The 12712-nt window shown below is 44.1% G+C and overlaps 1 protein-coding gene across 3 annotated transcripts in view; it reads right to left on the bottom strand.

The window, feature by feature from the left end:
* Positions 1–4504: 4504 nt before the first annotated feature.
* Positions 4505–12712, bottom strand: part of LOC125246010 (neoverrucotoxin subunit alpha-like) — a 29009-nt gene continuing 20801 nt past the window's right edge. For all 3 annotated transcript variants that reach the window (XM_048156851.1, XM_048156853.1, XM_048156852.1), the window contains 2 exons: positions 6478–6513; positions 4505–6249 (listed from right to left, as the gene is read on the bottom strand). In XM_048156851.1, the coding sequence (XP_048012808.1) occupies positions 5726–6249; positions 6478–6513 (560 nt within the window). In that variant the 3' untranslated portion in view covers positions 4505–5725. The remainder of the gene's footprint in view (positions 6250–6477; positions 6514–12712) is intronic.

Raw genomic sequence — 12712 nt, 5'->3', positions numbered from 1 at the left:
TTGGATTTTTCTTTTTCTTTTTTTGCCAGGAAACCGGTAGACTAGGATAAATAGCAACACAGTAGCGAACAATAAAAGATAGAAATGACAAAACAAACATTAAATAATTATTAATTATTAATAAATAATAAATAATTAAATAAATAATTAATCAGAAGTTTGGACATTTATGAGTAGGCTAAAACATCTTCATTTGAACGTGTTGTGAGACTATTTACAGTAGGTCTACAGGTTGCTCAAACACAGTTTGGGCAAACATTCATTACTTTGACTGTGCATTTCCCACATACAGGATTCCGACACTTCAGGCACTTGGCAAACGTTTTGTTCTGTTTGCATTGTGCCTTCACCATGCACGTCATTCTCCTCAGCTGATCTGCAGTGTCCAGAGGCATGTTCACGTGCGGTGGCACTTTGGATCCCATCCACTCAGCACGCAGCTCCTGGGCTAGCTGAAGCATGAAGTCCCTTCTGGGGATGTTGTTCTCTATGCAGCTCCGGTAAAGCACACAGGCATTAATAGCAGCAAGATCCAGCAAGTTGTAAAATACAGCAACGGGCCACCTATGGGTGCCACCTTGAGACAGACACAGATACCCCTTTTCCACCAAGGCAGTTTGAGTGCTGGTTCGGAGCCAAAGCCTAGTTTCAAATCAGTTCTTTGTCTTTCGACACACAAAGCACCAGCTCCGAACCAGGAAAAGTGGTTCGTAAGTAGCACCAAAACGTTGCTGGGCTAGAAGTAAGAACCGCTTGCGTCAGGGGCTGGGGGCGAGGTTACCGTGACCAACAAGAAACTTGTGACAGCCATTTTTGAAATAGCAGCTAATCGAGCTAATAGCAGCTCGATCGTAATCTCCGTCTATATACAAATTACGGCGAGCCGTGTTTGGATGCCAATGTAGGGTCGCAAAGCCATGAGCATCAACAGTAGTGAAACATTCACGATTGTTGATAGAAGGCTTGTTCGAGATGCATCTGAGCAGCGCGGACCGATTCGTCAGGTGCCGCGGATCCGCGGGAGCGTTTGTAAAGCATACGACTCCTTGTGCTTTTAGATCGTTCTCGCGGAGCTTTGATGTCATGCGCCGATCGCTCTGTGAGAAGCCGATGCATCTTGAACAAGCTTGGTGTGTTTGTGTTTGGCGCTGCGGCGCTAGCTTTGCTGTGAAATATGAGACGTATACAGTGACGCAAGACCTGGCTCTGTGCTGGCTCTCTAGCCTGTGGAAAGGCAAACTGGTTCTTAGAAGGCTCGTCAGTTGAACCAACTCTGAACTGGCACTAGCACTAGCTCTGAACTAGCACCCGGTTCGTGCTGGTGGAAAGGGGGTAAGAGAGCGACAGAGAGGAAGAGTGAACATTATGGCATTATTTAGTCCATTATAATACTACTACGACAATGTAATAATAATAATAACCTTTGACTGAGTATTGGCGAGCCATCTGGTCGAGCACATCAACCCAACTTTGGTTCTGTTGTAGTAGGTCACCGTCTCAGGCTTCCTCTTGTTGTCTGTGGAGATGGCTACATACTGGTGTTGAGTGCTCAGGATGGTGACATTTCTTCGGGGCTTACACTGATAAACAGTGTGATTTTATCACTTTTCAGCACCAGAAGGTGGAAGCCCCCGCTTATTTTTGTTGATGGTCCCCACCATGCTTGTATTTTTGCGGAGAAGCGAGTTGGCAAGCAGGATGGAGGTGAAGAAATTATCGGTGGTGACATTCCTTCCCTTACTAACAAATGGATCCACCAGCTTCAACACCACACTCTCACCAAAGCATTGTGTGGCTGGTCTGGTGTCATCTTTGCCCAGGTATGGAAAGCCGTTCAACATGTATTTGGAATCAACATCTGCTGCCAGCCAAAATTTGATTCCAAATTTATCTGGCTTGTTGGGCATGTACTGTGTGAATCTGCATCTTGCCTCTGTGGGGAACAGTTGCTCATCAACAGTAATGTCTGGCCCTGGTCGGTAGCATGCAATGCAGTTCTGTGTGAATTTCTGCCACACCTCAGCCATGAGTGCAAACTTGTCGGTGGTCAAACAGCATCGCCGGGTTTCCTTCCGATCAAAGCGCAGGTAGCGCATGATTTCCCTAAACCGGTTCCTTGACATTGTGGAAATGAAGAACATGTTGCCCCATTCCTCAGACCAAAAACTTTCAATGTCAATGTTTTTCCCACAGTATGCAAAAATAAAGTAGTGCAATGAATGCCTTCAGCTCAGCAAGGGACATATGCCAGACTGTGTCCTCAGTGGCTCTGCGTGCTTTAGCCACTGTGCACTCTCGGATGTGCTGCAAAATCCCTCGATCACACAAGCACAAAAAAGCTGTCATCTTATCTTGGATGTTGCACCTTGTGTGTGGTGTGGGGCCAGCAGACTCACTGAGAATATTTTGGGCTTGACGTCTCCCAGTGCCTTCACCAGATTTGAGAACAGTCCATACTGTGCCATCTTTCCCGATTTCTTGGACTGGTGCTGGTGGCTCCGTGACACACACTAAAATTAGACAGGGGTTCAACGATCATTTATAATATATACAGGCTACTTTAGCTGCTAGGAAAATGTATCTTTATAGTTAAGGGTGAAACTATAGACCACCTATGGCAGTCAGAAAAGTTACAAGCCAAAAGGCATAATAATAAGGCAGTGACTATTTGCACTAAGTGAAAATAGGAGTATTTTTAGCAAATTGCTATTTACACTAAGTGAAAATATCCACATATTATATTTATATATAAAAAAAAATATATTTTTGCAGTAGTTAGATGCTATTTATACCTAGTGGAAATAGTGTCAGATACTTGCAACTCAGTATTGTAGTAGAAAAAAAATATTTAGAAAGTATGCAATAATAATACTAATTGCAAATGAGAAAATATGAAAATAAATGCCTTTCCAATCTGCGATGTGATGAGAAAAAAAGAGAATAACGAACTGTACCACTGAGGTTACGTTATTTGTGTGTGTGTGTGTGTGTGTGTGTGTGTGTGTGTGAATAGAATCAAAAATTATGTTGTGCACATTACATTCTTTCCATTTCTTAGGCTATACTGGTGCTTGCTCAGCTAAAAATATTAATGTTTACATCTATGAACTTCTTTTGAATATTGATGAATGTTTCTTACCTGAACTATGGCATCAGGTTTTCTTCTCCTTGCAGGAACTAGTTTGAGAAACTAGTCTTGCTCTCGCCTTGACTCGCCATGACTGCTGCTCATACTTGAATAAACGGAAACACGCCCACAGTGCGTCTTCGTGTTTACAGTGGTTGACATCCACCAATCCTACAATGCGTCGCTGCTGTAAACAGGTTAGGCTGTAGGCTACACTTCAGCCAAAATTAATTAATTTAAAAAAGTAACGCACAACGCACCATATGGTAACGGTAACGTTAATTTATTTAAAAAGTAATGCATTACAGTATTAGTTACTGTCAAAAGTAATGGCGTTACTAGTAACACGTTACTGCCCAACACTGGTTATATATATTATGTTAATCAGGAAATGTGCGGGACGAGTAGTGTGCCGAAGTTTGTCCAGAAGAAGAATAATAATAAGAAGCATGGAGAAGAACAATAGTGATGTTTTGCCAAAGGTAAGCACCACTAACTAGAATGTACATTTCCTGAAGAAAATGTGAGTGGTGCTTGCAGTGGCAAAAATCGGCACTCGGTTGCTATGGTGTTCTGAGTGGTTAAGGCATTACTAAGCAGTTTCTAGGGTATCCTGTGTTGTTACTAGGGTGTTACTAGGTGGTTGCTAGGGTGTTCTGGGTGGATGGTAGTTGTCACAGATGGTTACTATGGAGGTTTTATAGAGTTCTTAACATGTTATTAACATGTTTTAACAATTAGTTGTTATTAGCATGTAGCTATACATTGCTAATATATGTAACATTTTGGAAGTCCTGCTTGCTAGCATGAGTAAAAACAAAGCCACTAGATGACAAGCCTGCAACCATTAGCCAAAAAAGCGTAAGTGCTAATGCTAACACTGCAGCTGCGGTAAAGACTGCCAGCAGAGGCCATTACACGATAGGCTGAGAGGTGCCGCATGTGATTAAGTTAGCCGTTACGCTTTCTCCAATGGTAAGAGATACAGACCCTCTCATCTATAATAAAACAATCTCTGGTAAAAAGAGCCAATCCCAGTCTCTATATGATGTTCTGATGCAGAGATATAGGTCTTGCTAAATGGTTGCTAGGGTACTCTGTTTGGTTGCTTGGGAGTGGCTTGGCAGCTGCCAGTGATGATACTCCAGGCACCACTAATAATAAGTTTAAACAGCATTTCAGCTTTTTCAAGCCAACCTGATAATGTTTTAGCAGCTTCTGTGCTTTGACTCCTAAAATACACTTGATTACAAGATGTTGAACAAATCTCAATTCAACATACATAAATTTTAATTGATGTGACACTATAATAGAACTAAATGAAGGTGATTTCCATTAACAAACAGAGATTGAGAAAATCACAGATACACACACTGATCTGTGTCACACACTTTTATTCTGACATATTTCAGTGTCACAGTATTAATTTAATAAGGAGACTCTATAACAGGGCTTTTCAAGTAGTTTCACTCAAGGGCAGGATTATCAAATCAAAAAGTTGAGGTGGCGGGTGGGTTTCTTATTGGTACATTATTTATTTATAATGATTATAAGCTTAAATGCAAATATTCTGACAGTCAGACTTGGTAACCACAGCTCAAACCGTACATGGCTACTCACTACCACTGTCAAATGATATTATATTTCCATAATCCATGGTAAATTACTACAGTTCATTCATGGTAAATGTTTGTGATGGTGGGATTTAAAAGTCTTCTATCTTCATTCATGGCACAATGTTTCTCCTGTATTCCTCATCAGTCTTGTTGGGAATCATTGAGTGTTTTGTGGTTTGTAAGAGGTGTGTGTCTAATTGAAACACTTCTCACCGGATGTCGCATCACCGTTTATAATGACTGGGACCAAACGCAGCTCCTTTAAGCTTTCCTTCCGTTATCCACTGAGCCGCGCTGCGTAGTTCAAAGTAAACTAGTGAAATGCCTGAAAACAACGCTATTTGTTCTGTATTTGTTGTTACTGACTGAGAAACAACTTCAGATGATTCAGTGACATAGCGGTCCAAACGAATCCAAATCATTTCAGATTGTTATGCAAGCGTGTTTGGGCAATTCACGGAAAAGAATCGAGACATAAGAATGATTAATTCACGAATGACTGGTATCGCTGGTTCAGTCAACAGAAATATGGACACACATAATAACTGCTGAAATATTCACACCGAAAACTTTTCTCAGGTCAGTTGGAGGAGCGTGCATGGTACGAACAGTGCAGCTACAGGCGCCACTGTGGCCACCCAACCTGATCAATAGTATGTGTATCAATAGTACGTGCGTGAAGTCTCATAGAAAATATATGGCAAAATGAGTTTTGGCATGCATATTATACGCAGTTTTTCGCATTTATATATTACGCTTGGTAATCTTGGGTAGCATTAGTGGTGTGTATCATATGCACACCAAAACTTATTTAAATTTAGCCGCACCACCAGGAAAAGAGGAGGAGGGAGGTTGGGTTGCTCTCGGGCCAGATGAAGATGATTGAGGGGCCGGAGTTCAAATATAACATCTCACTGTCACTGATTCATCATGAGCTCAAAGAATTATGGGTAGAATCTCTGTACAGTCTGTTCTGATTCATCTACAGTTTTACTGAAGATACAGTATGAACAGTAAACCCAGGATAAAGCGGTTGGGTGAATGTGGTCTGGACTGTGTGGATGAGGCTCATTGTGTCTCCAGAGATGCTGTAGAAGGACAGAGTTCCTGCCCTGTGATCTACATACACTCCTGTTCTACCATGTCTGACAGGCTTTACAGGGAGTTTAGTCTCTATGTCATTGTGTATGAATGAGTAACTGAAGATAGAGCAGAACAAACTCCAGGAATGATCATTCCACCCAAATCGACACACTTTACCCGTTTCCTTCCTGCAGATGCTATTATATGACACTGATATAGACACATATCCACTCCACTCAACCTCCCAGTAAGAGCGTCGATCACTCACACTCTCTCTACACAGCACATGAAATTCATCAAATCTGTGTGGATGATCAGGATATGACTGAGTCTCTGGGTAAGTGTTAGTAATCTCTCTGTTGCTCTCAGACAGACGGAGGTGTTTATTCACTGTGTTCAGATCCAGAGTGAGCTGACGGGAATCTGATGGAGATAAAACACATCACAATCAGGAATCATCAATCTGTCTGATCTTTTAATGTATCTGATCTCTTCATGTCTAATATATCAGCAGTGTCTCAGTACAGTACAAGTCAATCGTCATTTACATGATCCACTATAAAACTCTTCTGTCATGTTTTGTTTCTCCTTCTCCAGGAAGAACATGAACACACTCAGTAAATTTCTCTGCTTGTTTTCTTAGTGACTTACATTTTAGGAAGTCGTTCCTGGTCCTGGGAACAGTTTCTGTGGAAATCAAGAGACACGAAGAGTGTGATTATCATGTCAGGAGAAAATGATCCCTGCATCCATTGCTAACACCTGCAGAAATCCTCCAACACAGAAGATATTTAGAGAAATGCCTCTGCTGTTTACAGAGCCCAAATTCTGACCCAGACACTACTGAGGGTTTGATAGTATGGACACATCACCATATTTGATTTGTCTTCTGTAGACATGAACTGATCAGAGGGAATAGGATCAAATTTCACTTTGATCCCCATATAAAGAAATCATATCTCTTCATAAAACTTGGATTAAACTTCAACCTCCTTTGTAATGTTTTTCAAAGAGACACTGATTAATCCATAAATGTCTCATGCTCAATTATTTGATTAGCCTACAGTATATTATAATTCTACTATTTATTATGAAAATGTCTCTGAATACATGGAAGCCACATTTTAACTTTAGTTATTAAGATCATAAAAATGATGTTTTATGACTTCTAAAAACATGTTCTTTGGTATCAGTAGAATCAACAGTATGTGGGTGATTTTAACAGTAAATATGGGGCACCCTGACCAGCACGTTCCTGCCCAACGCCGCTGTAGATCCCCAGCACCTGAGCAATGAGCAGCTGGACGACAACCTGAATCAACTGATGGCCCACGATCCAACGCAGAGCTACAGCTACAAAGAATGGGCGAAAATCATCCGAGTACTCACCCACAACCTCAAGCTCCAGGCCGAGGATGCCCGGAGGAATCAGGCCCAGACTCGACATCACCGCGACCGACAATTCATCGAGACCCAGGACCAGCGTGGGACAGCGGATGAATCCAAACCTGAACTACAGGAGGAGCTGCATAGACTTCAAAAAGCCCTTGCAGAGCTCCACCTGGAGGTGGAGCGTAGAGAACTGGAAAAGAAATCCAGAAAAGAACTAACTGGAAAACTCCAACACGGCGATGCTCTCCTAACCAAAGCAGAGACTGAGCTGAAAGAAAGACACACTGAAGCCAGGGCCTGTGAAAACCATCTTAAACCGGCCCAGAAAGAAATCATTGCTCTGAAACCACAAAGAGACTATTTACAAGATGGACTTGACACTGGTTACAGAGAACTGAAAAGTGGCATGGGAGGGGAAACACACGTCACAGAGTTTCCCCTAACCAGTCAGGAATCCCTAGTGAAAAAAAGGGGTTAAAAGTCCACTGCCCAAAACGTCCAGCGGCCAAGAACCTTCGCCAGCAGCTGTCAAGTCCAACTGCCAGCAACTGTGACAGGCTTTTACCCAAAAGCTTTCTGACCCTGCATCAGATCAAAGGATCCCTGCCGCTATGAACCTCAAACGGGGCAGACTGAAAACCCCACACGCTTGCTACAGCCGAATGCAAAGGGCCTACTTCAGAGCACGTAACCAGCCAGCAATGGAGGAAGAGTTCATCTTCAAAACTCTGCTTCTCCGAGAGCTGCACCTATCTACCCAGCAGCTGCGAGACTTGGTCGACGAAGCTCGAGCCAAGCAGAGCACTCCGTCTGAAAAGACTGTAAGAAATCAAACCAGTTATCCAGTCTCTGATCACTGCCCAGAAACCTGCCCTAACCTGTTTGAAAGACTGACAAATGGAGCGAAGAGACAAAATCAGACTCTCAAAGATGTGAGCTGAATGTGCAGTCGCACAGTCAAAATGAAGTCCACATTGAACACATAGCTCCCATGCACCACACCATTGGTCGAGTGAGCCTGGTACCTCCTGTTTGCGTAGCACAAATGGACACGTTTCCCTGTTTCACCCACAAAGACCTGCTAGACTGTTTTGAGCCCTTATTGAACTCCAGACAGCTGGAAATCTGGGCTCAAGTGTGTGAACTTCTACCTTTCCAGTCACCCAGACCACCTGAGCCAGACGGTCAGGTCACAGAGGTCACGGGAAACCTCACAGCTAGCCGTGGGAACCCCGTCTCAGGGCAAAGTTCAAAGTCGCTACCCTGCACACTTCAACTCACCATAGACTTTAACTCCTTCTGCTCCAAGGTCATCACAGACTCACAGCTGAATTGTGTGACTACAACAGACATTATTCGCACACTGTGGGCAGACAACTCAGCCTTCAGCCACACGCTGTTAAGTGCTCTCATTGAAGGAACACCAGACCTCCCATTTGTCAACATGCAAACACGCTTCCCATTGGACTTTCCTCTGTCAACCACGACGACTGCCAAGGACATCTGCGTTTTGAACTTGAAAGCGAACAACCTGCATTTAACCTAGGGCTGCACGATTTGCAGAAAAAATCTAATTGCGATTTTTCATTGCCTCTTATGCATCCACTGTGGGAAAAAAAACTGTACACTTATGTACGCTGGAGAAAACATTAATTATGTGTTTCCCTCAAAGTTCTTTAGAGAAAGGAATTATTTTTCCTATTTTTATCCTGAATAGGATTGAGTGAGCTTTATTTTGGCACTAAACAAGTCTGTTTCATACTGGACGCCGGAGGGCGCCCTTGAGCAGATACTCTACTCTAAATACTCCAAATACGCGATATAACAAACGTTGTTCCAGGAGGGCATCATTTGATTGATTAAACAATCAATCAAACACGTTTGATTGATTAAACATGAATAAAATAAATAGACGACTACAACAATACATGGTTTATGTTTTCTTCAAGCCTTCTCAGGTATTTCCGTAATAATAAAGTATATTTATAATCCAATGCTAATAAAAATGCTATTTCAAACATGCAACTGATTTTATGAAGTGAGTTTGGAGTAAAAACACATTAAATGTTGTCTTTTGTTAGATAAGAAGTTCATAAAGGCTTCTCATGTTTATAAAGTTTGTATATTTGACATGTGTTGCATTTCTAATGCAGTGCTCTCAGATGGAGCGTCATTTACTACTGATCACAGAGCAGCTCTTCACTACATATTTATATCATTAAAAATCGCAGCCTTTGCAGTGTCATAATCGCGCTAAGCGAAATCGCGATTTCGATTCAATTACGATTAATCGTGCAGCCCTAATTTAACCCATCACTTCCTGGTCCTTCCAGACCTCCTGATGCACACTAAAGTTCATATGGACATTGCTAATGAGTTGGTGTGGGCCCCAATGACTGTACAGCCCCCTGTTGTTCCTGTCAACACTGCCAACTTCCTGTCAGGCCAGACCATCCAAGAGGTCTGCATCCTGATCAACATAAAGGAAACTGTAGTACCACCTTACACCAGAGGGGTGCTGTTTGGCTCCACATACAGGAAACTGTAGTACCACCTTACACCGAAGGGGGTGCTGTTTGGCTCCAAATAGCCAAATAACAGTCATTAGCTTAATACCAACTGCAATGGTCCCAAGAAAGAAGCTTGCACAACACAAAGTTCACAGCATCCCTCAAGAGCATCCCCATCACTTCCACCAAACTGGTACCCACAGAACAGGTGCACAGAATGAAGCTGATGGAGGACCAACACCTTGCAGTACCCACAGTCTCTAACCAGCATGCATGTGAAACTCAGGAAAGCGCTGCTCCTCTGACAGCCAACCTGACAGCTGACACCACAACAGAGGAGCCATTCCCAAGGTTTGAGTCTAAAGGCCAACAAATTCAGAAAGATGCAAATGCCCTAAAGAATAAGGCAGACTGTCAAAAACTCTGACAGGTCTTGAACAAATTCAAAGTGACATTCGCCAAACACTTTTTAGACTGTGGTCTCACTAAACTTAACACGGTGTACATGGCAACACACCCAAATGCTCCTCCCACCTTCATCAGGCAGCACAAAATTCCCATTGCCTCACATGAATCACTGCAGGAGATTGTTCGTCCAATGGAAGAAAAAGGTGTTATCTGCCCATGCAACAGCGCCTATTCAGTCCCCATCTGGCCCATTGTCAAACCAGACAGCAAGTGGCGACCCACCATCGACTTCAGCAAGTTGAACCAGCAAATGCCATTGTCACAACATGCCAGATACCACAGGTCTGCACGGGACGACGGCTTAACTGCCTGCCAAGACTGCTCTGATAACATGCCAGCTTCGACACTTGAGATAAGGGTAGCTCAACAACAGCAACCAACCTGTCACAGGTACCTCAAAGAGAATGCGTGCCAAGGAATGCCCACGGCCTACGTCGATGGACGTTTCTACATTTATGAGGGCATCCTAAAGGCAGGTGCAGGGGTGCGATGGTTAAAAAAACCAACTCTGCCAATCACAGAACATCAGGTGGGGTCCCCAATCATGGCTGTATGCTGAAATAACAGCTACTCTCATAACCCATCAAGTAGCCGCAGCCCATAACATCAAAGAACTCATTTGCACAGTCTCACACTATGCCAGACTCAGTTTCACATGCCACCTTCCAGGCTGGAAACAAAATGGTTGCAAGACTGAATGCAACAAGCCGGTGAAACATCAACAACTGTTCCAGAGACGTGATGACATCACCCAAACACATGACACGATCGTGTACTGGGAAAAGGGGAAAAGACATTCAAAACAGCTAGGGCGTGACAAAGGCGTGAACGACCAAACTAATGCCCTTGCCAAGACTGGCACGCTGCATAACAATCTATGGTCACACCCACCCCATTCACCCACCCTTAGTTTGGCAGCAACAACCCGCAGCCAGCGTAGTGTTCCTGCAACAGATCCCGCCTTACTGCCACTGCCAACTAAAATTTCCAACACTTCCATACGAACTGTTTTGCACCTCCACTCAAACCCCTCCTTCCTCCCGATCACAGCATCGGGTCCCACAGTGGCCCCTAGCCACAGACGGCTACATGGGATCGAACACATGCTGTGTGTGGGACTGAACATGCTAAAATATGTTCCTGATGACCTCACAGAGCCAAACCTCATAATGCCACAGGGCAAAAAGGGGGGGTGAACTCATATACGCCCACGACATGTGCCAGACACCATGGTACCAGAACCATTGATGAGACATTAAAACAAGTGACGTACCGGCCCAGCGTGCAGCGAAATGTGGCAGAGTATGTCAGAGGATGTCAGATTTGCTGTCAAGTCCAAACTGCAAATCCAAATCACAGAGCTCCACTGCAACACAGAGGAGTCATGTTCCCATGGTCAGTCAACCAAAAAGACTGGACTGTAGAACTTCCTCTGATGCTCATGGCCATCATTGACACCATGCAAGAGTCAACTTCGGTGTTCCCCGCGGAACTAATGACGGCACGGCAGGTGACACTGCCGTTGCACCTGTCCCAACCAGGAGACCCCAGCATCACAGCCTACTCCACTCACCAACACTTCGACAAGCTCCGCCCACAGCTGAGAGAACAACTCACAACACAGAACCACACCCTGCAAACCATCGGCAAATCCTGGAAAGGTATTGTGGTGGTTCTCTGTACTCGCAGTTCCCTGTTGATCCAAACGGTGAACTCAATGAAGCAACTGTTTACCACCTTCCAAAACGATTTTTCCCAAAATCAGCTGGTTATAGCTCTGATAACAGACCTGCTGCGAGAAGTTAGCCTCTCTATGGAGAGCATGGCTATGAATAGGATTCCTCAGTATCCTGTACAAACTGTGCTGGACTTTGCTACTGGCAGACCCACCAAGACTGTTCCAGCCCACCTCGCCGACTCTGTCATCCAACTGCATGCCAATTCCGAGCAGAATGTGGTGGCTGTCCTCCTCAACCTACCCATCGGTGAACCAGATAACATCTACAGACCCAAAAACAAGGTCAATGTCAGGTGGCGGCAAAGTAACATCCATTCCAAGATACATACCTCAGATGTGGTAGTCCACCACTACAGCAACCCACAGCTGTACCTGGCTCCCCATTTGAGCAGGTGTATTTTGACCAAAGACACTCACCACCTCGGCTCTAACAAGCCTTTCCTCCGAAGCCACACTGAATGAATTTACCGGTTGCAGCCCACGATCAGCGACACACGCTGCCCTGCAAGTCCGAGAATCTGCCCAGCCTCATTGAGATGAACAGGGGACCCATAGGAACCACCTGCTACTTGACCATCCTGATCCATGTGCCATCCGACGTCGTGAGCATCCAACAAGGTCCATACAGGAACTTCGTTGGCCGAAGGGGGGTCTGTAGCATATGCACACTTATCAGGATAGTCAATAAAATCTGGAATCTTCTGAATGCTTCTCGCACGCTGGACTGCGTTGTAATCTGACTTTGGCTCCGGCCGGTCCAGGAAAAACAGACACTCTG

This window comes from Megalobrama amblycephala, linkage group LG14, assembly GCF_018812025.1.
Source record: "Megalobrama amblycephala isolate DHTTF-2021 linkage group LG14, ASM1881202v1, whole genome shotgun sequence".
NCBI lineage: Eukaryota > Metazoa > Chordata > Actinopteri > Cypriniformes > Xenocyprididae > Megalobrama > Megalobrama amblycephala.
Note: the sequence above shows the minus strand (reverse complement) of the source record. Positions and strands in the feature narration are given on the sequence as shown.